At 43.7% G+C, this 27,589-nt stretch overlaps 1 protein-coding gene across 7 annotated transcripts in view; it reads left to right on the top strand.

Moving 5' to 3' along the window:
- The window catches only part of ITPR1 (inositol 1,4,5-trisphosphate receptor type 1), a 201,153-nt gene that overhangs the window by 82,772 nt on the left and 90,792 nt on the right, over positions 1-27,589 (top strand). For 4 of the 7 annotated variants that reach the window (XM_080384689.1, XM_080384690.1, XM_080384695.1 and 1 more), the window contains 16 exons: positions 108-246; positions 1,744-1,802; positions 3,311-3,472; positions 3,571-3,741; positions 4,705-4,770; positions 5,619-5,756; positions 7,317-7,442; positions 7,815-8,015; positions 9,444-9,695; positions 10,244-10,369; positions 11,089-11,217; positions 14,995-15,115; positions 15,749-15,933; positions 17,226-17,374; positions 18,366-18,477; positions 21,969-21,995. In XM_080384689.1, the coding sequence (XP_080240815.1) occupies positions 108-246; positions 1,744-1,802; positions 3,311-3,472; positions 3,571-3,741; positions 4,705-4,770; positions 5,619-5,756; positions 7,317-7,442; positions 7,815-8,015; positions 9,444-9,695; positions 10,244-10,369; positions 11,089-11,217; positions 14,995-15,115; positions 15,749-15,933; positions 17,226-17,374; positions 18,366-18,477; positions 21,969-21,995 (2,163 nt within the window). The remainder of the gene's footprint in view (positions 1-107; positions 247-1,743; positions 1,803-3,310; positions 3,473-3,570; positions 3,742-4,704; positions 4,771-5,618; positions 5,757-7,316; positions 7,443-7,814; positions 8,016-9,443; positions 9,696-10,243; positions 10,370-11,088; positions 11,218-14,994; positions 15,116-15,748; positions 15,934-17,225; positions 17,375-18,365; positions 18,478-21,968; positions 21,996-27,589) is intronic. The other 3 variants (XM_080384692.1, XM_080384693.1, XM_080384694.1) reach the window with 1 other exon arrangement.

Genomic DNA, 27,589 nt, shown 5'->3' on the forward strand with positions numbered 1-27,589 from the left:
TCTTTACTATGTTGGTCTTGCATGTTGGTAGCACTGCATTATGTGTAAATTGTACATAAGCTGGAAACAGGCAGGTTATTTCAACATTTTCACTTCTCTCTCATCAGTTTATTTTGAATGTGAGATTGGACTACAGAATCTCCTGCCTACTTTGTATATTTAAACATGAATTTGATGAAAGCAATGCCCAGATGTCTGAATCACCCACTGGAAGCAGTAGTCAAGAAATGCCAGCTAACGTACCAGGTTAGTTATTTTGCAAAGAATGAGTTTGTGTGGGTTTGAGAAGACTCTTGAATCTCAAAGGTGCTAATTGGATAACTGATTCAGGTTCTTGCTTTGGCATATGAGTGGCCCCACTGAAGCAGAGTACTCTGTTAGCAGTGGGAATAATGGAGTAGGGATCATTTCCATGTACTCCAAAGAAACCCCAGGATTTATTTGTACTCCCTCCTACTTGTTTCCGTGTGTTAAGTGTGACCAAGAGCCTGAGATGCTTTCTTTAAAGAAAACTTGAAAAAAAACCACTATCATGTGTGATCTATCGTCAACCTCAAATGAAATCTTTTCTGTTAATATTTCTGGGTGAAGGAAAAGGGTCCCCAAAGTAACGTGATTTCCTTTGTCCCTTCCCCCAGCCTGGTGTCTCTACTCACGCAAATTTCTCTTTTCCAAAGGCATTGTAGGAAGGCAGGACATCTGGAGGTGTCTATGTTAGTGCTGCTAGACAGGGATATGAAAGTAAGCTGTTGAGGAGCTTGTCATGTCCAGTGTTCTTAGCTGTAAGCAGGGTAGTTAGCGGGCTGGCTAGATGGGGTGTTGTCAATTGCTGTATCACTTTCCAGGGGGAAAAGTGTCCTATAGCTAGGACCCGTACTGTTTAGGAATAACTAGACTTTAAAAGCGGGCTTATTAGACATCAAACAGGTTTTTTTCCTCGATTTGGGGACAGTATGACTAGATGCAACGGAGAAAGCTAAGGAAAATGTGGTTTAGATGTGAAGTCTTCAAAGGGAGGAGACTGTTCTTTTTTTATCTCACTTCAAAGGGAATGCATTTACTTTTTCCTTGGGCTGTCTGTCCAGCAGCCCCCCGTGGTGCCAAGGCCTTCGAAGCTGGGCTGGTGGGGAGAGCAAGAGCTCTTTCTGGGAGCTCAACTTGGGAGGAACAGGTAAACATTTTTTGCAAGGATGTGAAATGTCCATGCTCTCTTTCCATTTCCCTTTGCAGGTCTTTGTGAAACACTGAGAGCTCCAAGTCTGTTTTACCATTTTTCTGACTTGATAATACTGGTCATTGCCTATGTGATAATATGTACCTTACACTGAAAAATGCAAAGACCTTTTTGTCTGTTGAGCCATAGGGGTATTGCTGTCATTGCTGAATTGATTTAGAACTTCCCAAGGATGTGATTTGGCATTTCTTGTGGATGACCCCTCTGAATGACACCAGGTCCCATCAGTGTCCTGGAGTGATGCTGCTGCAATCTGAAAATAGGCAGGAGAGGAACAGGCCTGGATGTTGCTGAAATTATCATGGAATTTGATCTGTGAGCTGAGAACAGGTTAATTTAATGTGTTATGTTAGCAGGTTGCTTCACTAATCTCTCAGCGTTCCTTTCAGCTTGTTATGACCCCCTTGCTCACACTTACATCACCACTTGCTGTTTAAAATGTTTTTAGGCTGCAAAAACATCTTTGGTGCAACTCTGACATCATGTATGTGTCTTGTTGGTTTTCACAGGAGCCCTAGACTTTGAACATATTGAAGAACAAGCTGAGGGGATCTTTGGTGGAAGGAAAGTACCTCTTCACTAGTGCTAATCAAGGAGTATCTCAGGAGTTCCCAGGCTGCAGGCCTCCGGACTCCCAAGGAGTGGGGATTGCAGTTGAAAGTGAGGTGGTAACTGGGAAAAGGTTGGAAACAGCTGCCACAGTTGCCTAGGCTTTGTTTTCCTGAAATGCCTTTCATGCAGCATTTTAAAGCCCCAGATAAGGGACACAGGCATCCTTGAGGCAGAAGGGTCTTCATGAGAAGGCTGTGTGGGTGAAAGCCATGCTGGAGGGATTAGCGCATCCAAGTGGAATGCTGCAGTAAAATCTTAGGTGGAAAAGTTAATGTAGGCAAGGATTAGGACTTCTGCTGAGATACATGTATATTTAGTCATCTTTAGTCATCTTGGTTTTGAATTTTTGGATTTTTGTAATTTTTTTGCACACAGAATCATAGAATTGTTTAGGTTGGAAAAGACCTTTTAAGATCGGGTCCAACAATTGACCCAGCGCTGCACTAAGCCTTGTCCCTAAGCACCACATCTACACATCCTTTAAATACCCCCAGGGATGGTGACCCCACCGCTTCCCTGGGTAGACTGTTCCAGTGCTTAATCACCCTTTTGGTGAAGAAATTTTTCCTAATACCCAACCTAAACCTCCCCTGGTGCAGCTTGAGGCCATTTCCTCTTGTCCTGTCGCTTTTTACTTGGGAGAGGAGACTGACACTTGCTACAGTCTCCTTTCCGGTTGTATGCATGACAGAGCCAAGCAAACTGTACTTTCCTTGCCTGCCTTCCTTCTGGAGCAGCTTATATCCTTTCTTAAACCACAAGACAGCAAGTCAGCTGCAGCCTCCAAGTACTTGAGCTTGTCCCTAAGCTGCTCAGAGCTGCAGTTGTTTTCTGTAAACCTAAGATAACTGATTTCTTAAATGAAGGCAGAAAGGGAGAGTGAGATTTGCTTATAGAATTAATAACCAGAGTTTTCAATGGAAGTTGGAAGTAGAATATGGAAAAGATTCAGGAGGGGCTCATAGGGGAAAAAAAAAAAAAAAAACAACAAAAACAAAAAAACACCAACAAACCACAACATGAATTGCTCATGCTCAGAAAAGAGGTGCAGGGGAAAGAGAATCGTTTCAAGTGCTTGACGTAATTAGCATTGCAACCTGGCTACTGAGGATTTTATTTCATAAATGGCGAGGAAGGTTAGTGCCGGGAATGGGCAAGAACTATTTGAGCAGTAGGGTGAGGCTGACAGAGGGACAGATATTTTGGTATAGTATGATCCTGAAAAAATGTAAATTGGTTAATGTAAGCTTAGTGAGCCATGACTAATGAGATTCTGGAATAGCCTCCCTATTAAGCAGTACACCAAAAACCCATGTGTGTCTTAAGATAGCACTTGGTGTGATGAATTTCCCTTTTATTTAAAAGTAAGAGAGCAGATGTTCTGCCACTGCTGACTGGACTTAGGAACCTGCAGGGATATCAGTCCCGTATGCTAGTTAACTCCTACACTCTGTTTTCAGTGAGGAGAATACACCACTGGATTTGGATGATCATGGTGGCAGAACGTTTCTCAGAGTTTTGTTGCATTTGACAATGCACGATTATCCTCCCCTGGTGTCTGGAGCACTTCAGCTGCTCTTCCGGCACTTCAGTCAGAGACAAGAAGTCCTTCAAGCTTTTAAGCAGGTATGTGTGTGCATTAAGGGTGTTGTTTCTCATCTGAATGTGTGTATTGCAGCTAAAACCAATCCTTTTGTGCAACTAACATATTGCATTCATGTAAGGTTCAACTGCTTGTTACCAGCCAAGATGTTGACAACTACAAGCAGATAAAACAAGATTTGGACCAACTGAGGTCGATTGTGGAAAAATCAGAGCTTTGGGTATACAAAGGCCAGGGTCCTGATGAGACTATGGATGGAGTGCAAGGTGAAAATGAACACAAGAAAAAAGAGGTAATTAGGTTGTGTTTGCACGAATTCATGTGTTAATGTTTTGTGATGATGGAACTGTTTCCAGAAATGTGACCAAAACCTATTTTTCCCACACACCGTATAGCCTGCTGAGGCTATCTGTGTTGCTTTTAGATTAAGACAGGATAAGAGGAGAGCTTGTGCTAGTTGGTGGCAATTAGTCTCCAGCAGAAACTGCTCAGGACTGGCAGCCACTGAAATGTCATCTTTAGGCTGTAACAGAGCAGTTGATTTGGGTTTGCTCTGGCTCCTGAGCTGTGTTCTCTCAGCACTGACAGACTACATGGGTTTTGTATGGTCAAAGGTACCTCGAATAATGTAAGGGCAGAGCTGTGAGCTTTTCAAGTGGTGTATTTTGGATCATGGCACTGTGATTACGTGACAGAAGAGTGCTTTGTCTGTACGCGATAATACAGGACTTTCCTGGCATGCGCATCCGGGTTAGAACTAATTAAACTTCTTGGCTCCATATAATTTGCAATTGAATGGAAAAAGACTGGATGAGAGAATTTAAGAAATAGTCCCCGGGTTCTGAACATTTATTGTTGGAAGTAAGCAAAAATAATTTACTTGTTGCTCTCCTCATCCATATTATTGTGAGGCATCTCTTGGTACCTGTGCAATGACAGCTCAATAATAGTAGAGAGGGAGAGAAGGTAAGAAGGGTTTTTTTGGGAGAGACTTGATTACAGGGAGAATGTGACAAGCAAAGGAAAGGATAGGAGGTTGCTGTCTCTAAAAATCATCCTACCCTCACCTTATTTTATGTTATAGAGGTCAATGTGACTTGACAGGATAATTACATGTATTTTTCTAAGACTGTCAGAAAAACTGGATGATGCTTCTTTCCAGGAAGAGAGTGGGTACTGTCCTAGAACAGTAATTCTAGCCTTCGTGAAGGCAATAGTATAAGCTACTAATAAATTGTCTGATTTTTGTCCTCAGGAAGGTCACAGCAAGTCCCAAAAGCCTGAAAGTACTAGCAGCTACAACTACCGTGTAGTAAAAGAGGTAAAACTTTGCTTCCTGGTGGTTAAATGGAAGTGTAAATGAGTAACAGAGCTCTGGAGAGCTGCGCTAAGAGGGAGGCACTCGGGAAAGTCTGAGTCACTCATCTATTGTGGAAACTATTTGCTGAGTCATAACATATCCCAACTTGAATGAGAAGCCAGGAATACAATAAACACGACACGTGTATTCTTTCCTTAAGAATGGATTAGCAAGAAACATGACATTTTGCTGCTGTTTCAATGGTAACACAATATTGTTATTGTTAAAGGCTTCAAAGGAAGTAAGCAAGTGGAGGAGCTGTTTAATTTGCCCTGACCCAAGTACCTTGCACTCAAAACCACTTTGAAGTTTAACTTAAAAAAATGCCAGACAAAGACCACGCATTGGCACCAGTGTGGTGCGTGCTAATGATCTTTCTGTGGCTCTGTATGGCGGAGCCCGTTGCTGGGTTCACTTGACCCGGCTGAATTCTGCAGGACCAGCCCTAGTCAGGGATGCCACAGATGGTGCCCCGGCCAGTAAACTGCTTCCCTTGCCTGTGCCGAGTGGCTGCTGTGTCCCTGGGGGGGTGGCGAGGGATGTCAAGAAGGCAGCAGACACACCATCGCTGCCTTCTACTCCTGTGTTTCCCCATGGCTCTTGGTTCCAGCTTGGTCCTTCTGCACCTTTGCTGATGTTGCAGGAGCAACCAGGCCTTAGCTCCTCGCCTCGAGACCCCAAAACCTGATGTTGCTGCCTGGTCTGGTCCATGCAGATGTGTTTTGCACTGTTGCTGCTCCCTGGCAGCCACCTGGCATGCTCTGAAATAAAGCCCAGAGTTTTGGTTCTAAAGCAAGTCTCTTCTCCAGATCCTGCTGCGGCTCAGCAAGCTCTGTGTTCAGGAAAGTGCCTCGGTCAGGAAGAGCCGTAAGCAGCAGCAGCGACTTCTGAGGAACATGGGAGCTCACGCCGTTGTGCTGGAGCTGCTGCAGATCCCTTACGAAAAGGTTGAGTTTCTGTATGGCTGTCACCTTGCTTCGTGTCACGTTGACGGGCTTTTATTACCTCCTCTGAACCCTCCTAAACCTTCTACCTTTATATTGGATTCATGGAGGCTGTTTTACCAAGCATCATAGTCTAGGAAATATCCCTGCTTCAAAAATAACAGGGAGCTTACATGAGCTTTATTTTAAGTCTTTTGAATAAAGAGTGTTATGCACTGTGTCCTGAAGAGGTATTTGTCAGTCGTAGCTCAGAGTAAGACCAAGGCTCAACTCAGCTTTTCACGGGGGGTTTGTTGTGCTGCCTTGAAGTTGAGCTGTATCGGTGCAGGCAAGACCCGTGTTACTGCTGCGAGGCGGCTGTGTCACAGCTGTCCTGGGAACGCTAAGGGAAACGAGGTTGCCTGATCCCCCATGGGATTTATCTGCAGGTCTGCCCAGTAGTTAGACACAGACCCCCTGAGTTGGAGAGTCCCAAATTCTCCCTTAGAGATGAATAAATACCAACTGGCTCTCCCAGTGAGGTCTGCTTTTCATAGTGGGCCGTGTCAGGGCGGCGGCGCGGTGGGGAGCCCGCTTTGCCTGGGTTACTGTATGGGTTGAGCTTGCACAGCACCGTGGTGTGTTGATGAAGCACACCCCAAGGTCATCACGTTGCCAGCCCATTAGTCACAGGTGATGGGTACTTAGCATTGCATGGGTGAGGGAGCTCTTCACATTTTCCTGGTCACTCTGCTGTCCTGTGTTCCAAACTCTACAGGTTTGTGAGAACCAGTAATTCTAGACAGTTGCTTTGATTAATGTTAGTACTATGTCTCAAGCTGTCTTGCTTCGTATTTTGCTAAAAAGTCAGCAGCATAAACACCCTCCAACGTTTCTTGTCACCTGTCTCTCCCATACATGTGGGTACATATCGGGCAGGCAGTGTGGAAGGTGTTTCACCGTTAGAAGTATATGAAACTCCTTAAAAATAAAAGCAGACACTAATTTTCCAAACTGCGTTTTATACCATCAGTGGACTGGTAATCCATGCTGGTGTGAGAGGAAAGGCACTGATTCCTGAGCTGTACTTGGAAGCATGCAAGTAGTATGCTGATTCCAGTAAATATAAATCGGGCTTAACTGTTGCAGCAATAACTTTCCATCTCTTCTTTGCCACAAACTACCTATTTGTCGCTGCTGAAATGCATTTGAGTGGAACATGGCAGTTTTCCTGTGTAGCCCCAAGGTGGTGATGTGTGGTTTGGCCAACGTACTGGTATGTTCAGAAGTGTAAAAGTGACTAAAGCACGTTGCTGGCAGGCTTGGCTGTGGAGTATGCAATTTTAGAGAATAAACTACTGTAATTTCTATTATGGTCGTTATTTTTGATGATCTTTAAAACTGTGAAGCAGGCCAAACTCATCCCTAATGTCTGTGAACTGGGTGGAGGTTTGTTTTTCTTTGGAGTGTGAGAGAGACGTGACAGTTCCCTTGCAGAGCTGGAGCTGCGGCTCATCCAGTACTCACCTGAAGGTGAACCTTTAGATTCTTTTTAACCCCATCTTACTTGTCATGCGATCACAGGCTGAAGACACGAGGATGCAGGAGATCATGAAGCTTGCACACGAGTTTTTACAGAACTTTTGTGCTGGGAACCAACAGAACCAGGCATTGCTGCACAAGCACATAAACCTGTTCCTTAACCCAGGGGTAAGAATAACCTCATGCCATGATTTTTTTATTATTTTTTTTTCTAGCAAGAAAAGAGAATGGTTTGTCCTTGGTGATCGCCTCTGGGCCTGTTCTGATGCAAGATTGGTTGAAGAGGGTCACATTTTGTTTTCATTCTGCAGCCTCAAAAAATTGGCAAGATTGGTTTGTTTGGGACCGCTTCAGTGTAGAAAGTTCAAGAGGCGAGGTGGACTGAAAAATAGGCATAGATACGACCTGTTGTGTTGAAAGATTAGGTCCTCAGAAATGTTCTTTTCCTGCAACCTGCAGGAGTGCTGACTCTATCCTGACCTCTGTGGGGGTTTGGTGGTTTGTTGATTTTCTAATTTCTTTCTTTCTTTCATCCATTAGATTCTGGAAGCAGTAACAATGCAGCACATTTTCATGAACAACTTCCAGCTTTGCAGTGAGATTAATGAACGCGTTGTTCAACACTTTGTCCACTGTATCGAAACACATGGCAGAAATGTTCAGTACATAAAGTTCCTGCAGACAATTGTCAAGGCGGAAGGAAAATTCATTAAGAAATGCCAAGATATGGTAATGGCTGAGGTGAGAGCTGCAGAGATTTGCGAGGTCTGAACAGAAGTTTTCACATACCATTTGGTGAAAAGTGACAAATTGATCCTCTCGCTTCTGGGACTGCCAAGAAGCTGACAGTTAGCTCTCACAATGCAAAAAGAGCATGCAGCTACCAGAAAGCACAGGGTTTTTTGTGACCGAATGCTTTCTGAGCTCTTTACTTGTAGGTATAACAAGTGGTTGGTTATTAATGATACTTGCAAATTACTTTCTGGGTCTCTACGCAGCAGCGTAAAGGTAGGCTTATGAAGCAAAGAGTGCCTTTCCCTAGCAAAACTTGCTAGAGGAGAAATAGTTTAATTTTCAAGATCACTAATGTAGAAGGAAAATTTTACCATGATAGTATTTTGTTGGGAATTTCTTTTCTTACCAAGACATACATAATTAGCTGTTTCAGTGCTGAAGGGGGAGAAGTCTGAGGGTCTTCAGAATTTCAGGTGTGTAAGTAACTGGGAAATTGGGCTGTCATGCTAGAAGGGAAAGGTGTAAGAGAAAAGTGAATAAATCCCTTTAAGTTGGATATTAAATGTGATCTGTTTGACAGTGTATTCACTCATCTGACAGGATTTTTAATTGGCCTCTTCAGCAGGGGGAGCCCAAGGATCAGATTTGTCCAGCTCTGACTTTCTTAAATTAGTCTGACTAGATTGATCGAAGGTCTTCCACATTCTGTCGTTCTGTTCAAGAATGGTTTCATGAGCTTCTCAACACTGAGTCGGGTTTGCGAGGTGCTCAGCAATCGGTTTCCATGGGGGTCAGCGGCTGCTGAGAAAAGGGGGTTACCTGAGGGCCTCAAGCAGGTCTCGGTTTGCTTGTTCTCCTTCCCTTCATGGTCTTTACAGGAGGTCTGAAAATGTGGCCATCCGGGTCTCAAATGCAAAGCTGATAGAAATCTTTAGTGTGTGACTTAACGTGTCACTCGCTAGCCTTGGAAAATCGATGATGTTTGTTCGGAAGGGTGGAATTACTGAGCCCTGCAATCCTCCCATCCAGCGTGTGCCTGGGGCGTTCCTCTGACCAAAACAGCATGTCTGCAGCAAGCTGTATTAAAAAGTCAGCTGAGGCAATATATGTGAAATAAAAAAAGCACAACGGAAAGTCACAAGCTTCTTGGCACAGCTTCTGTCTAAGCAGTCAGTTGGACTGACTTTGAAGTTCTTCAGCAGTTAAGAAGTGGTAAATTCTTTAAGAGAAAATGTCATACTCGAGCCCTCTATCCCATGAAGGCAGTGCAAGAGGAATGCCCAGCTGACTTGGTGGGCTGCACTCCTTTTAAGTGTCTAAAGAATAGCTAATTGGGGTTTGCACTGTAACAGTCAGCCCACAGATTAGGAGAGGATGCTGCGGGGATGTGTACAGGTTTTGATCTGCCGATGGAATGTTTTTCTTTCTTGGTAGCTGGTGAATGCGGGAGAGGATGTCCTAGTGTTTTACAATGACAGAGCCTCCTTCCAGACTTTGGTGCAGATGATGAGATCTGAGAGGGATCGGATGGATGAAAACAGCCCGCTGATGTACCACATCCACTTAGTAGAACTGCTTGCTGTGTGCACAGAAGGCAAAAATGTCTACACAGAAATAAAATGCAACTCCCTTCTTCCTTTGGATGATATTGTTAGGGTAGTAACCCATGAAGATTGCATCCCTGAGGTGAGGGCTGTTTGAGGCACTGGCCTGTATGTGTTTGAAGCGTGCTGATTTTGGGTGAGGGAGATTTGATACTGCTGGATCTGGCCTGGGGAGGGTGGTGGTGCAGGTGGACAGTAAGCTGTGAGCGGGAAACAGGATTCCTTCCCTGGTTCTGCAATTGGTAACCCCAGTCAATCTGGATAGTAAAGTTAAATCCTTTTATACTTATTTCCTTGCTCTTAAAATGGGGATGTGATGTTGTATTTGGTGGTTTTATAGGGTTCTTGAGGCAGAGAGGTTTATGGAGTATGCTGCTAACCTTGAACAGATGGTTCTGCAGAACTGGAAATTATTATTATGCTGATGTTTTGGTCTGCAATAATCCTGATGTTTTTTTTTTATTGGATGATGTCTTGCTATTCATGGCATTAAATTTCACTAGTGCTTAAATAAAAGGAAGAAGTAGAATTACAAATTATTTATATAGCAGTTTTAGTGTGACATTATATTCATTCATAATACCAGTCAGGTTTTTGGTTTTTAATGGTATTGTTTTTCTGTACTTCTAGGTCAAAATTGCGTACATCAACTTCTTGAATCATTGCTATGTGGACACGGAAGTAGAAATGAAGGAGATTTACACCAGTAATCATATGTGGAAGCTATTTGAGAACTTCCTAGTTGACATCTGTCGGGTAATGATTTCTGTATTAGGAACAGAATTCAAAAAGCCTAAATGAACCTGTTTAGAGCAGTAAGAATAAGACATAACAGTGCATGAAGGCAGTAAGTACCCCGAATACTGTGTTCCTTCAAATTTTTCAAGTGCCTTCTTTTCCTTATGCCTGTGGATTTCATTAGTCATATTCCATGGAACACATTAATATTTTCCTTGTAAAAAGAAAAAAAAAAAAAAAAACTCAGAAAAGCCCCACACCCTGCTCCTTTGTCTAATGCCTTTTTCTGTTCTGCCACCTGGCTTGCTTATTCTGGCCAGGATAAGTGAACTCCTTCCCAAGCAATAGTCAACATTTTTTGGCAGGTCAGGACAAATTTTTTCCAAGCTTGGCATTTGTTTGGCCTTATGGCTTTTTGCCTGGGATTCCAAGTATTTCCCCATACGAAAGCATTACACCTCAGTCCTCCCTACCCTACTACTTTCTCTCCTCTAAGGCACTCTGTGGGGTTTTTTTTCCCCTCTTCCCTAAATGTGCTACATGCCGGCACATTAGAACAGTAAGTGTCGGGCTTCTGCTTTTGTGTGTGCTGGAAATCCAGAGATCCAAGCGTCATAAATATTGTGGCAGGGTGTTGCTGTGACTAGAACAATGCAAAATCAAGGATTTCAGTCAGTAACACTTGTTAGTCTAACTGGGTTGAGCTGCTTCTGACCTAAGGATGAATTGTCTTGCAGGCTTGTAACAACACCAGCGACAGAAAGCACGCTGACTCCATATTGGAGAAGTATGTTACAGAAATCGTGATGAGTATAGTCACCACTTTCTTCAGTTCCCCGTTCTCTGATCAGAGCACTACTTTGCAGGTAGGAAAATGTAGAAAGGCAGAGAAGTGGAAATACACCGCCAGTGCAATTATGTTCATTCCATTTGGGTTCCATTTACCGTTTAAAACAAAACACGTGTGTTTGTAATGGTGGAGCAAATACGGTTCCTTTGCAACCAGGATGTTTCTTTTGCTGCAGAAGTGGAAAGAATTGTAGGTCAGAGTACAACCATTTTTCTAGAGAAGCTAAATCCCACATTACTTCGTTAGTAGATTCAACTCCGTGCTACCACCGAGACCACACAGGTCTTTTGGAGACAGTTTCTATGTGTCATTGTCAGGTTCCATGTGAGAAAATCACACTGCAAATGGGGGAATGAAGGATTTGTCCCTGTTCTGTGTTGCAGTTGCACCTTAGGGCTCTGGTCATCCTCTTTGCAGCCGTAGATCAGAATGCAGTTGGGTAAGATGATGTGGGCAGGTGCAGGAGAACAAACAAGCAGTTTTGTTCAGCAATGGTTTGGCATGCCAGCTGTCTAGCAGTGGTGAAGCAGTAGCATGGCATCACGGTGTTCTCCAGAGTGCCATGAAGAGGGAAGATAAAGCTTTGCTGGCAAGCTTTCCAGCCAGGAGGAAGGTGTTACGTTACAGAGGCTGCAGACGTGATTGTTTAAAGAAAACATGTTTTTATAGGAAGATTCTAATTTCCTTTAAAAACAAAAACATTCCAAAACCAAAACATTTCCCAAAGCTCTAGTATGTTTCATTAAGCTGGGTAACTTTTTTCTGTTGTTCAAAAGTTGGGGAAATATGGAGAAGCTTGAAACGTTTGTAAAGTGGCAGAAGGTAAAGATTTCCACTGCAGAACAGCAGTGTCAGGACATTGCCCTAATATTTGTATTTCAGCACAAAGATAACATCATTCTTTTATTCATAAATAACTTTTTGGGAGGAGTGTGGGTGGAGCGGTCAGGTGCCTGGCAGGTCTTTCAGAAGTTTTAAGTACGGTAGTTGTTGAAACTTGATGCAACCTCATCATGCCAGAGGCAGTGGTTCACAGTACAAACTCCACGTCTGCAACTGAATGTGACTGGCATCTGGTTCCCAAAAGAGCCCATAAAGGGCATCTGGCAATTTGATGTGTCAGTCCCTCATCAAAGAATTCATGCTAGCCCTTTGGAGCATGGTGAGTGCAGTGCTCCAGGGAAGTGTACGTAAAACTGCTGCGTGACTGTGCATCAGGTAAAGGCTTCTTTCTGCTCGGCGTGAGCAACAGTGTTCCTGCTTTTGTCTTAATGATTGCCGGCATCTCTGCCCTCCTGGAGTCAGGACGGGTACTCAACCCATGTCTGGATGGTCAGTGGCCAGCCTGATCTAACCAACTCTTTGGTTAGACAGCCCTCCTTATTCAGGCGTGGACATAGGCACACTGAAAGCAACAGAGCAGTGTTTGAGATGGACTCGAACACCCTTCAATTGCCAAACAGCGGGCATCACCTGTGGGGGCGTGGAGAGCAGCAACGGCTGTGTTTGGGCTCATGCGAGTCTGAGCGTGAGCAGTTGTTTGCTCCTCACGTGACTTTAAAATGTCTGCTGTTATTGCAGTATCAGCCTCTACGCTAGTTTGTCAAACCTTCATCAAAAGAAAAGAGAAATTGAGATCAAGTTAGCAGTGTCCCTGGGGCTCTGCCCTTCTCTCTTCCCTCTGTACCATGAACCTTGGCTGTCATGCTTTTAATTGTGTCTCTGAGTGTACAGCATTTGAATACGCTTCCTTACCGTCGTATTCTAGCCATCTGATAATTTTATGTCAGCGGTTTTTCTTTAGTTTCTTGATCTCTCCCTCTGTCTAGCAGGTTGAAGTAACTTATCTCACCTCTTTGTTACCATCTCACCTGATAGCTGTGTTGTTGTCTTGTCCTAGATTTATCTTCCTTCTGCATCTCTTAAGTTAAAAGCTCTGCTTCTCTTCCTTTTTCTGCTGATCAGGGCCCTTGCCCGTAACTAGGGGCTCTCCCACCTGAGTGGAGTACAGCCCATGGGACCACTTAGCTGGTACATCACTCATACATGTCGTACATGACTCCTCTCAGTGGGCTTTTTCCCTTCTGTCTGAGATGATGCAGGGCAGTCTGCAGCTGCTGCTGCCTGATCTGATGCCATTGTCTCCAGAGGTGACTGACTGTTGCCACTCTCCTTGGCGTTGCCTTTGGATTCAGTCACTCCCTGTCCTTTCTGCAGCACCCTGTCATTTTGCTTCTTCCCGTGCGAGCCTCTTCTTGTCTCGTGCTTGTTCGTGTTATGGCTTGTTCGACTCAAATTGTACCTCCTTGGAGTCAGGGCTGGCCTTGCTTGTTCAAGGAACACCTTGTACATCTGTCATGCAGTTCAAATAATATAAAATTAGGAGAACATAAATACGTCTTTTCAAAGAACAGCTGTCCAAAACTTCCCCTCCTTAACAAGTACTGCTTAGCCTGTTTGCCTCCTAAGGGTGCTGCTGCCCATGGCCTTCCTTCACAAGTGTAGTTGGAGGACATGAAGTAAATTTCTTACTTGATTTATTGACCTAGTTTAAGCAAATGAAACATCTCTGAAGCTTTTCAAGACTGAAAAGTCTTTAAATGTGAACTGGAAGGAATATGTGGGTGGCTTAAATCTGAAAGTGCAGGTATTTTCAGTGCCTTTGGAGAATAGAGTCTGCCATGGTTTTGGTGTTTGGCGTATTTCTGGAAAGGATAATAGTATTTGCCTCTTAGTAATTTTTGGTTCTTGAATTTTGATTCTCCTTTTCTACATTTTGTAATAGTGTTATTTGATGAATTAATGAAATAGATTTGGCTTTTAAATCTAACTCCCCTTTTTTCTTACAAACAGGCATTAATCTTGACCAGAATACAAGAGGTATTTTTTCACTGGTTCCTAAGTCTTGTGGGCTTTGCACTGTGGTGTAGTTCACTTAGCTGATAGAAACATTATGTAGCTAGCAGGCACAGGGATGCGGGGTATTCCCTCTCAACATAGGTTCATTTGAAATATTTAAAATACCCCTTCCTCTACAGGTGAAATAAATTAGTTGTTCTGTGATGTAATTACTGTACAAAACCAAAGAGGGAGTTTTGGTCACTATCGCTGGGATGTTGCAAAGATGAAAGAACAGAGCTCGTGCATGTGTGTTGGAGTAGCTCACCTATCTATAGTGGAAGATCATCTTGTGAAATACAGGGCTAAAACCCATGCCTTAATTTTGGCTGATCCATAGCAGCTGTAGCATTTACCACTAACTACTACCTGTGTCGGAAATAACAAACACACAGCTTGTTTCTTCAGTAAATTAGATACCAGCTAATAATACTCAAAATGATGACTTTTCAGCTCTGGAGCTGTGCTGTCGTTTAGCCAAAAGCAAAGACCTATTTACCTGTGGACTATTGAGTCAGCTACTGGTCAATGCTAAAAGAAGAGTCTCTGTATGCTAGGTTTGCTGATAACTCTGATTACACAGATGAAGATGACTGCTTATTTCCTCTGCTTAGTCAAGCTTCAATTACTAAGGCTTTATGCTTTAAAAGCTATCTATTTAATGCTTCCCTTCGAGCGTTAGTTCCCACCCTTGCCATTCAGTTGCTGATTGTGTGGTAGATGTGCTGCCTACAACATGAAGTTGCCTAACAAGTGGATGCAGACCAGTTAGAAATGACTGGTGTGCAGAGATTCATGGCTGAAGCTGGTAACCGGTATTATCTCAGGGTGATGCTGATTTATCTCAGTATGGTGCAATGGGTTTGATTTCCTTTCCCTTAACCTTGTGTTCTAGACTCGCCAGCCTGTGTTTGTACAGTTGCTTCAAGGCGTGTTCAGAGTGTACCACTGCAACTGGTTAATGCCAAGCCAAAAGGCGTCGGTGGAAAGCTGCATTCGGGTCCTCTCAGATGTAGGTAAGAAATGGGTGTAAGCAGGACTAACTGCTGCAAACATAGTCATCCAGTATTAGCTGCTTATATGTCATCCTTCCAAAAAGAAAGCGCAGTTTACTTCCCGCAGGTGCCACTTGAAGATAACTTGGAGCTGAGGGATAGTACAAATCCAGAGTTATGTTAATGTATTGTCAGGGTTGAGCAATAGGTGTTGTCACTGTAACCTGAAGTGCTTTCTCCATTTAACCTCAAAACTCTCTGCAGTCCTGTTGATCTGCAACAAGAAAATAGTTTTGTGCCACTCCTCCTAGTAAATTGCTCCACTTGTAATAGCAAGAAGAGTAACTTGTACTGGATATGAGGCCAGATTCTGTTAGGCAGGTGTACGTGTGTGTTAGCGTGAGTTGTTGAGAGTAAGGTTGGATTCCTGCTCCCGCACTTCATAGACAGTAAACAGCTCTGAGGCATGAAAGACTTTAAATGTAACGCCACACTGAGGTCTGAGCCATTATGCAGGGACTGAGCATCATGTTGTGTGACATGTACGTGAAGGAGACTATAGAAGGAATTGCAGCTAGAGGTTGTCTGGTTCTTGCATTGGCTGTAATGCGTGGGCTCAGGGAGTCCAGTCTCACTAACCTTTTCTTTTTGCAGCAAAAAGCCGAGCAATTGCAATTCCTGTGGACTTGGACAGTCAGGTCAACAATCTCTTTCTGAAATCTCATAACATTGTACAGAAGACTGCAATGAACTGGCGAATGACTGCAAGGAATGCTGCCCGCAGAGATTCGGTGCTCGCTGCTTCCAGGGATTATCGAAACATAATTGAAAGATTACAGGTGACTACCCAGCACCCCTTCCTCCTTTGATAAGCATTTACTTGCATGCCTACACAAAAGGAGGAATTCACTAAGTAGAAGGACATTTGGGAATTAACTGGTCAAAATGCCACATGGTAATCAACATAGCTGATGCTGAATACTACTGTAATACTGTATATAAAATTAAGTAAACCTTTGTATCAAGACAAGTAACTGAACGTGCACGGCTAATGGGTATAGAAGTACTTGCCCTAGGAGATGTTGGTATTTAAAACTAGTGGTACTTGAAGTATTCTTGTTCCACCATTAGTAATATTTCTTTGATAAGACAGGAATTTTCTCATCGTCACAGCCCTCCAAACTGCTCCAGTGCTTTGCTGCTTATATGCTAAAACTCTCTGTACAACCGAAGGTGTCACAGCCCTGCCTGGAGACCACTGCAGAGCTTGAAGTAAATAGGTGTCTGGGTTCCTAGTGAACCAGGTGCAGCCACAGTCATTCCCTGAAACAAAAGTGTGTGCATTCCCATACTGGTTTTGCTAAAAGACTATTTAAACATAATATTTCATGTTAGAAATAAGGACTGATGTGTTAGAGCTGTATTCGATGTTCAGATCTGAAGACAGTTCAATAAGGCCTTTTTTTATACCAAATGAAATTCACCTTGAATGATGCCTTTATCCTTTGAAGATTCATTCTCTGGTCAAAAGTTTTTTCTGGCAAACAGTTCCAGCTTTATGTAAACATATATTATGTAATGTAAAAACACTGCCCAACCCCGTCTCCTTGAAATAGCTTCTCCCTATTTGTCCATTTCAATTTGATTAAACTTCCTCTCTGGCTTCATAGGTATCTCGGCATTTTCTGCTTAAGTATTAGGATAAATGTGTTTTCATTTTTAAGGTAATTACAACTTTCCAAACACTGAGGGAAAGGGAGATAATTTTATTTTTGCATAATTTTAACAGTAACACTTTTTTGTCAGTTCTTGTAAGCACAAACAGCCTGATCATTATCACACAGTTTCAGTGCAGCTCTGAATCTTTCTTGTATATCAACAAAAGCACCAACAAAGATGTGGAGGGTAGGGAAACTGAGTAGTCTAGGGGACTGCTGGGAATCAGGGCTCCCCTCTTAACGACAACTATTAAAAGTCTAATTTGACCAAACTCTGAGGTCTTTAATCTAGTTTATTCAGGCAGGACAGACCTAAGTGTCCTGTCCCTCTTTTGCGATCTGTAAAATTAATTTGCTTATAAATGTATATGTATGTTATGTTTGTTTAAAATCTTGATATGGTTGTATTCTAGGACATAGTATCAGCTTTAGAGGATCGCCTACGTCCTCTTGTCCAGGCAGAGTTGTCAGTACTGGTAGATGTGCTTCACAGGCCTGAACTGCTCTTCCCAGAAAACACGGATGCAAGGAGGAAATGTGAAAGCGGAGGTTTCATTTGCAAGTAAGTCTCGTCTCCAAGTCTGGCGTATTGGGAAGGTTTTTGTTATGTTTTGCTTTTTCCCAATTTTTGAACGCCCTGTGGAGCGGTGTGCTCTTACCCAGCTTGGTGAATACTTGATATGCTTTGACATACTTGTAAAACACAGTATTTCATAGTATGGTAAATGGAGTTTGCCCTTGGAGAAGAAAAAAACCCTGCCCTTGGGAATGGGGAGAGACTGCTTGATATGCTCTCACAGCTAATGCTTAAAAATTTCTGCATTTGCTGCAGGATGCAAATGCTATGAACAATGGTAGTATAAATGAGTAAAAAAAATTCAGCTGGTCCCTGTTTTTGATACCTGCCTTCAACCCTAGTAATGTTTGCAGGGTACTTGGTCTTGTAGCGCTTAGTGCTGGGGAAGTATGTCAGAATCAGTTATCACATGCATCATCTAACGCAGACACTGCCCACATTTAGAGGGAAGGAAAAGGAAAGATTAGAAGGTCATTTAGAGGGCAATTCAGAACAGCTTCTCTGATCACCTCCTGGAGGGGGCTGGGTTATATACGGTTTATAGAAACTAGGTACCGGCGCAAGTAACAAATGCTGGGTAGGATGGCTTTCTAATTGCACTCTCCAGGACTCTCAGTATGTTTTTTATTGAAGTAGTATGTGGAGTAGTTTTCTTTCTTACTGTTAAGTGCATGCTCTGGAGGACTGTCAGGTCTGAAATCCCACTGCCCCTTCCCCTGACTCCTTTCTCCTGTAGTCAGAAGGTTTTATCTGGCTGTCCTCCTGCCCAGGGACCACCTCCTTTGCGACTTCACTAAAGCCCATGATAGCTGGTTAAATGTTAATCTTGAGAGAATGTTCCCAAGATGGTTGTATAATGGTATGATGATAAAACTTGTTTGCAGCTTAAACCAATTAAGTAAGATAGCCACGTATATCTTACCCTATTTTTAGAATAATAGTACTAAAACAAGCTGTGATTGATTGGTCTTTTCAGGTTAATAAAGCATACTAAACAGCTGCTAGAGGAGAATGAGGAGAAACTATGTATTAAAGTATTACAGACGCTCAGGGAAATGATGACCAAAGATAGAGGCTATGGAGAAAAGGTAACGTAATTTACAGTTCATCGTTCTGTGTTAAACACTGTCTTTATTATTCGGTAAAGGAAAATAAAATTCTCACTCTTTCAAGCTGTGTTTTGTACATGTAAGCACTTCTGTGCTGGATCAGAAGCAAAATATTTTTAGTCAACTAACAGCTTCAAATGTAATTTGAAAGGTGAGCTTGTTTCCATTGCTTTTTCTACTTTAGACTTGCAAGTTTAAGTCTAATTACTGCAGTAGCTGGCACTGTAAAAAATACCTAATTTCATTACCGTTTTATGAAGGATATAACCCCTTTATCTGATTTTCTGGGTCTAGGTGACTCTTCGTCAGGTCACGTAACCTTGCAACAAAAGGGTATTTTGTAGTTTAATTTATATACATCTGAGTCATCATCTTGTAAATTATAGATGGAAACTGTCTGTACACCCACCTGTGGTGCTTTTTTTTTCTTTCCCTTTCCTACATAAAACTCCTGTGTCCTGTTGAGAACATTTTTCTGTAGGTACAGACTTACTCTCCACTTGCATCAGAAGTGTATATGCCCATATGTTTCTGTGTCTAAACCTTCCTACAGTCAGTCTCAAAATCCTAGTTGAAGGTATCTTGTGCACTTCTAAGCAACCTGGCTCATTACCACGACACACGGTAGGTGCACAGAGCAAGATACCCTCCCAGTGAGTGTACTGGTGAGCAACTGGGAATGTGCAGCTGGGACTGGGGGAAGCAGTGGCGTGGGAGGATGCTTGCTGCAACTGGGAGGCTGTACCCAGGAGCAGATGGTGGCTCATGTTCAGTTCTCACTTGCAGTAGGGTTTAAAGCTGTTGCAGAGTGCTAGATTTGCAGCACAAAAAGGCAAAAACTTTAGAGGTCGGACAGTTTCATAATAATAATAAGTTTATAGCTGTAGCTATAGCTGCAGCCAGAAGGGAGGGAGAAACTCTGAAGGCAGAGGAACTCATAGCATCACTACGCTGACTGGCCAGCCGGGATGTCACACACGAGCTCTGCTTTGCCTAGCCTAGCTGGAGACGAGGGGGGCGCAGGAGCAGAACACGGACCAGCAAGAGGCAGGCGCTGGCACCGCAGAGCGCAGGGACCCAGAGAAGGGAGAGCAAGCGAGTGAGGAGTGGGTGTGCAGGTGCCCACGTGCGGGTGTTACCAAGCACACCCAGCTGAGCACATGGCAGGAGACTCCCAGGAAAATGCCCAAAGGGCAGGGATGGCCTGCACTGTGCTCCCTGCCCTGTCAGGGAACGTTTTCCTCACATGCTGCCACTGCCTCTTGGATGACAGAGGTCCAGCCCACCTCCCAGCCCCAGCTGCTGCTGTGTCCTACACCTGCAGGCCTACATGGGGATTTTTTATCATTTTTTTTTTTCCACTTTGCAGTAGCAGTATTTTTGAATAAACTCATTGACTTTGGGGGAATGCCCTAATCCTAGTGCAAGAGAGAAGTATATAGATGTAGGATGAGAAGGGGAGCAGGGCAGGTAGGAAAGGGCAGCAGCTGTAGGTTTCTTACCCTTCAGCTCATTGTCCTCCTCTGCTGAAGTGGCCAGATCGTGTGCTGGTTCTAACAGCACAAGATGAAGCCCTGTGAAGACCTTCTGTCTTCTCCTCAAGGTCCCTTTGGTAAGACATCTGCGACAGTGCCAGTCTGATCTGGAAGGGGACCGGTTGTAGATCTGGAAGGGGACTGGCTGTAGCCTGCAGAAATCAGTCTGCTCCTGCAAAAGGGAGGCAGGCTAGGTGATCCTCTAACGCGTTTAGAGTGCTGACGTTTCCTCTTGCCCGACGCATAAGTGTAATCATAAATTTAGTTCTACACTGTTAGCACATCAGTGTACATTCTCCTGTTAAAAACAGCCAAGAGAGACTGTCCAAGGTTACCTTCAGTATTAGAAGGGGTGGATGAGATGGATAGATAGATATATACATACTATACTCCAACAAACCCTAAATGAGCACTTTGAGGGTTTTTTCTTTTAAATGCAATGTGCCACTCCCATTTTTCTAAATGGAAATTAATTAATTTACAGGAATTCCTTAGGCTTTATTTGGCCAACTTGGGTGAAGCAGTAGTTCTAGAAAATAGTTAAGATTACTACATCCACTCAGACTAAAAATCTTCAAAGTGTAGAAAATGGATTAATTTCTGAAACAGTAGATCAGTTACATAATACAAGACAAGAATACGCTTGCCTGTGAAGTGGATTTCCGAATAGGAAAAAGCAGCTGATTGCTTACAGATAGACTGCTAGTAGTAGTAGAACAGCTTTTACTGTCTGGCTGTGAGAAGTGCAATCATATTTATTCTCCCTTGTGACTCACATAACTGTATTTAGTCACCACTTAAAAGGCAATACCTTTTGTTTTTAAAATCATTCTGGAGTGTTAAAATAAAATAAAGAGAGGGAAGAAAAAACTTATGCACCCATTCTAAATACGGGAGTCCCTACGTACGTAAAGGTGGCAAAATTTATTCTCATGACCAGCATATTGGTCACGCAAGCAATAGTGCTTGTGGGTCAGGTGTTCACAGAACTGACAGCAGCTGCTTCAAGGTAGCGTTCGGCAGCCGAGTGCCATGGAAGCTTTGGCACAGCGTGTGATTTTCCTGTAATACCATGTGGTGCTGACTGGAACAATCTGATTTATTAAAAGGTAGTACTCCTCTCACGCTTAGTCTTCCAGCCCAAATTATAAAAATGGCACACCCTCCCGGCCCATGCGCTTGTCCCTTTTGTAGGTGGGAAATGTAATGAGAATGCAGCGCTCTCCGCTCCCATTAGCAAAGGCCTTCATTAAACAGCTGGGATTCCTCTGCAGCATGCAAAAGCCGTGGTGAGAACACAGATGTACAGAAGCTTGTGGGAAGGCTTGAAGTTTTACATATTGCTAAAGACTCCTCATCTTGGCACACGCTCAGGTTCGCTCAGTGATGGGTGGCATACTGTGGTATATTTAATAGGCAGAAAACTTTACTACATTGACAGTGTAGGCTAGACCCAAGTTTTTTACTCTGCTGAAACATGTCATTCATACATGTCTTTGTGGGTGCCTAGCAGATGATTAGCCTCAGTTCTGCAGGACTTGCGTTTTAAAGCTCCATTTCTCTTCGCAAACTGGAAATCCAGCCTCTGCACTCCTACTGCTGCTCACAGCTTATACTGGTGATGACTCTTATGCCCAAGGGTGAAGTTCTTGGATCTCGGTCAGCCAGCCCGCGTGGTTTGTCACTTGGCAGAGGAACAAAGCCAGGGCGCATCCTGCCCCCAGTGCTGCCTGGCACAGCGCTTCCAGCAGTGCCAGTTCCCTAACCCACCGCATCCCGGTGCTTGCAAATGTTACTCATGCCCACTATAAAATACGATGTTGGATTGCAGCATTAAAGTGTTAAATGATTTATAAGATCCTAACATGAAATTGATTTGTAATTTCTCTTACTAATGCTTGCTTTCAATTCTTCCCCTTCTTTCTCTTCTGGCAGATTACCATTGAATTGGATAATGCTGAGGTTTTAATTTTATTTATTTTCTACAGTGTTGTTTCTATGGTGTTTGTTTTATGAGTAGCCCTGTGGTCTGTCCTGTTGTCTCTTCAGCACTGAGCTTTCCAATTTGTATGCCTGTGTCAGTGAAATAGTTGAGTTTTCAGTCTGCTGTTGTGTCTACGTTGGGAGTAGTTACCATAACTAATTCCGTATGTCATTACTCGGGGTATTAGTCCGAATGCAGTTACGATTCCTGGCTGCCTGTAGTCATCTGGTGCCATAGTAGATCCCATGAAGTTTAGGACCAGATCTGAACACCTCTGAAGGATCAACTCCTGCAAGCACCATTAAACATCAGCGTTTAGCACTCAGCCCCAATTACCATGTCGTCAGCGAACAAGTTCTTTGTTTGGAAAACGAAATACTGAGGTTTGATGGTGTTGGTGCAGAAGTTGGAACAACATGCCAAAAGGCAGCTGGAGAAGACCCTGAGTGAGGTGTCTCCTCCTGCTGACCATCGAGAGCCGGTACTCATGTCCCAGGGCACAGCGCAGCGGGCTGCAGGCAGGGCTGCGTCCTTGGGCATTATCCCTAGTGCTGTTTTTTACCGAAAAAGGTGACAGTCATGCAGTTCATCAAAGCATCTCGCTGTCCTTCCTGTTGCTTCTTTGTCAGGTTTGGTGTTTAAAGCCACGTAAAACGTTCGGATGTGTTGTGAAAGCGGTGTGGTGTAACCCTATGAAAATTACTGACTTCTGAAGCTATTTCGGTGTGAAAAGCTTCCTACCATCAAAAAACATGCCTTCAGTTGGCAGCGCGACAGCCCGGGCTGTGTTTATGCTGTATGTAGCTGTTTTACGGGTGGAAAAGCCATATTTGAGTGAGAACTTTCAGTTTAACTGAAATTAAGCTTTCTAAGGACTTTTAAAAGTAGCACGTCTGGTTTGGGCATTGGTGCACGGGGTGGAGGGAAGGAGCTGAGCTGTCTCTGCTGCTGCAACTTCCTCATCCAGCTCAAAAAAACCCCATGTGTGGGTGCTAAAATTGAGATTCTTTTTGCATAAATGTATAATACTGAGAAAGTGATTGACTAGCACCTTATTTTACTGAATTACTAGGGGAAAAAAAGAAAAGAAATATTTTCCTTTCTGTGCTTTGTTTCCTGCATTCTCCTCCAAGCCAACCTTTTATTTGGAACAAAATTCAACCACTTAGAAGGCTTAAAATGATCTTGCTGTTGATTTGATAGAGTAGGTAACGAAGTATGCCATAAATGGCTTTCTGTAGAGCCTGTTAATTTTGATATTGTTCAGTTGAATTCACTGGGTAAACTTCATTCTGAAAACGAAATAGTATTGGGGGACCTTGCCTGTTGAACCGGATTTGAAATCCAAACTTTGTCACAAAAGTAGACCAAAAAATGTACACGTAGCCCAGGGCTGCGTTGGAGGGCCTTTTCTGTTCAGCAGGGCTTTTAGGGGAGGGAAGGAGCAGAATTCCTCGCAAGAGCAAACTGGAATTGTGGCTTTTTTGGTTGTTTTTTAACCTGGCTTTTGGTTGGGGTGCTCAGGCCCTGATGTGCCCTGCTCGTCAGTGCCATCACCATCGCCCCGGTGTGCACTGTGGTCCCCTCTCCAGGCTGGAGCAGAAGGTCCAGCCAGTGTCTGAGGTACCTTTCCTAAGCAAAATTTTACGGGTCTTCTATCACCAGTTTCAGCTTCAAGGAAAAGCTCTCTTTATCAGAAAATCCTCATCTGGGGCTTCCTAGAGCATCGCCCTTTTGTCTGTCGGTGGAAGTTATCTATGTGCCCTTCCCATTCCCATGTGCAGGAGACAGCTGTTGGGTGGGCTGTGGAGGGTAGGCATTGGGGTTTGGACCAAAGGACGGCGTTGTGTGTGGCACAGGTCCATTTACTGTCGTCACCTCCAACCTGTGCTAGTAGGAGACATCCCAGGTGCAAGTACAAGCTTCACACCAAACTTCTGGTGTTACATCATTACAGAGGTGCTGTTGTGTCTAACCTCTGCTGTAGTTATTTTTCTGTTTTTTATAAAGCAGGATTTTGTTCCTCTTATTTGAGGTGCCTTTTGAGAAGCTAATCTGTAGCACATGAACATTTCCATCGGGCACTGGACCCCTTAGATTGTGGTGCTGCAGCTTCCCAGAATAGCACGTATATGTGTAATTGTATCTTGGAGAGACTTCAGACAGAAACTTTAATTGTTTAATTGCAAATTAAGTCATAATACAGAACTCTTTCCCCTTCAGTTTCTGGCTATAGTGTCCTGTCTTTACCTGCAATAAATCAGCCAGAGCATGCAGAGCAATTTAGGATTTGGTCTGGAGGCTGCAAAGGAGGAACTTTATTGCTCCTCAATGGAGCAACTGCGGGGAGGAAGCAGGTGTGTTTATAACCATCGGCAACGAGCACTGCTGGCTGCTTACAGAAAGGGATTCGGACAGGGCTTGAACCACTGACAAGTCTCAAAGGAAATCCTGGGGTTTTTTTTCCCTTGTCAACTCTGGAAATTGTAAACATTTAGGGCAAAGAATACAGAAACCTTCATTATTAGTGAAATTATTAACTTCCTATTCTGTTGAACTGTGCATACCTTAGTTTTTCTGATCGGCTGAAATGCTCTATATTCCCTCAGGGAAAAACTCTATTAAAGTAGCAGTTTAATGACATGATTTCATAGTATTTGTGACTGTAGGCATAGGTTGATTTGTATGTCTTAGTTGTTTACTGCAGGGTAATTCCAGTGAGCGGTGGGTCCAAAATATAAAAAGGTACTAAAAATGCCAGGAGGTCCATGCGTTTGTTACTGAAAGTCGTGGTGGAAAATTGGCGTTGCAGTCCCCCTTAACGTTTTTGTGAGTGAAGAAAGGGAGTGCCTGTCTCAGTGGGTGAATAATGCTGGAATTCACCTCGGTGGTAGGAAATCCCCCGCCGAACAGGAAGGATGGTGAACTGCGACCTGAGCACAAGGTCGACAGCAGCCCCTGCAAATGCCGGGCTGAGACGGGGTGGCTGGAGCGGCTGCAGCGTGGGAGAGGCGTTGGGGAAGGGAAGGAGACGGGTAGTATGGTTTAATGCTGTTGGCCTACTTCACGTGCTTTCTGTTGAGGAGTTTATCTGGAATTCCCTTTTTGTGGGGAAAGAGGGACAGGAAGGAACTGGAGTTTTCCCAGGAGAAGAGTGTGGTGTTTGTTTCCAACATCTGTTACTCTAGTCTGAGGACCGAGGTCTGGTGTAGCAGAAGTATGGCGATAACATCTTAAAGTTCTTGTATGAGTTTTTTCAACTCTGCAGCATCCGCTGTTGTGGCATGATTCCTGTGAAAGGTTTTTCTTCTGGGGACATAAATTCGCATATACTGAGAATCATCTTGCAGCATTTCCAAAACATTCAGGTTCCTGTAAACTTGGAGAAGTGCACAGACCTTTGGGATAGGGGCTGCGTAAGACTGGTATTAAAATAAAGGGCAGAAAAGGCATCTTGAAAGATGGATGAAAAGCACAAGTTGTTTTGATAGAAAACCAAAACCATCGGAAACCATTTCACACCTTGCTTGCAGCATGGTTGTGTTGGTTTTGTCCTGATCTTGGGGAGCTGGGTCCTCAGAGCCTGTCTTTTTGGTTTACATCGGGGTTTCTCTCCTGTTTCTCTGGCTCCAGACCATCAGGTGGACATAAGGAACTGAAAGGTTCTGACTCGAGCTGCAGAGCTAGGTAGAGTGGTCTTAACATTGCCTCTGTGCAGGTGTCTGGAGTAATAAGGACAGTAGAAATCCCCATGGCAGGGCACTGGCCTGTTGTCTATAAAAGCCCTCGGGCTGAGTCTCTTTTGATCAACTCCTTGCTGGGCTGGAACCGCTGGGATCCTGCTCTTGATGGACCTGTTGACTATGCTGGTCTCCTGGAGAAGAGGTTCAGGGCCAAGGTAAATTTTTCTCAAGTGCCATCAAGCGTGAATCTCTGCAGAACAGTGATAACAAAACCCTGGTTGTAATTAGACACAACAGCTCAATTTACTTTTAATTCAATCCTCAACCCGCTACAAAGTCCAGGCATGATACAAATGCAGATTTCACAACTCCAGTTGAGGTGGTGATCTCCACCGTGGGTTCCCTGTGGTCCAGGGCAGCCTCGGCAGCACAGCTCCCTCCCCATCGAGGCACTGCTGTTTGCAGCGCGACATTCCCATCCGCTCTCCCCAGTACGGGTCAGCGTCTGGGGACACCGTGGCCCAGTTTCCACCTGCAGCGTGAGTCTTGGGCACTGAAGTGCATACATCCTAGAGAAGCACATTAATATTTTATGGACTAAAAAGGAGAGAGAAGTGTTGGTGCTGACCTGCAGGTGGCATGCTCAGGATGCTGAATGTGCCTGGGAGATGTCCTACTTTCCCCCACCCCACCCCCCCCTCTTTTTTTTTTTTTTTTTTTTTCCTTCCCCCCCCCTCCCAGCCACATTGCAGCGAGCTGCTCCGCTGGGCACCTGCCAACATTCAGGCAGCAGTTACATAAGAACAGCTTTTTTTCCTGGAATTTAGGCCCGCTGCTGATGTGTGACCTTCAGCGGTAATTGCCAATAAACGCAGCGGAGATGTTTACAGTCCCCGCGGGCCGGCGGCCCCGAGCCCGCGCCGGTAGCTGTGGGGCTGCTGCCGCTTCCCCTGACCCGCTCCCAGGCTCTGGGATCTGTGTTTGATTTTTCCAGGTGAAAAAGGGGGGCTCTGCTGCTTCCCCCCCACCCCTGCAGGGCTGGGGCAGGGGCTGGCAAACACTAAAACAACCAAATCCAGAAAAACTCAATAGGCACCCAGCGTTTCCCTGGTAATTACGTAGTCTTTTTTAGGATCTGAAGTTTAAAAACTGATTTAAGTAAAACCTTGGGGGTTCTTTGTTGTTGGGTTGTTTTTTTTAATTCTATTCAGTAATGACACTTCTTTATGCACCTGATAAAACGGTATCCAGCACAATACACCTGCAGACACACTCAACATATTTTTGGGGTTGTTTTTTTTTTTTTCCACTGCTACACTTTAGTCTTGATGTTTCAAGTAGGTGAAAAGGGAACTGAAAATCCTGGTTCAAAGGGGCTGACTGAATTAACCTTCTAAGTGTTCTTTATCAATGATAAACTAGAACTATGATGGCGGAGTAAGGTGCAAAATGTGTGCTATTTTATGCATCTTCTAATTGGAGTTGGAAAAATCATTAACCTCTTAAGTGCTGGAGAGATGCACTTAAAAATTATTTTCCTTGTAGAGAGAGCTTACTCCATAGTCATTTCTCTTGTGTATTTTGCACTTAGACAGTGCTTCACTTGTTATGTCTCAAGCAGAGGAAATGCAGGCTCTCATAAATTTTTGTGGGCTGCCTTGTATTTTTTTCCTTCAGAAATCCTGCAATCTTTGGACCGTTTTTATTGAACAAACTGGAACTGGTGAGCTCTTTGGAAAAGGAGACTGGAACATTTCTTGTAGTTATTTATAACCAAAAAAAATAGTTTATACCATTTTACTATTTAATTAAAACTGCTAATCTAAAATATATAGTGAAGTTAGTTCTTACTATATTGAGTTATTTTAAGAAAAAGCCTGCAAGCTTCA

This window comes from Falco punctatus (genome assembly GCF_963210335.1).
Source record: "Falco punctatus genome assembly, chromosome: 4".
Taxonomy (NCBI): Eukaryota; Metazoa; Chordata; class Aves; order Falconiformes; family Falconidae; genus Falco; species Falco punctatus.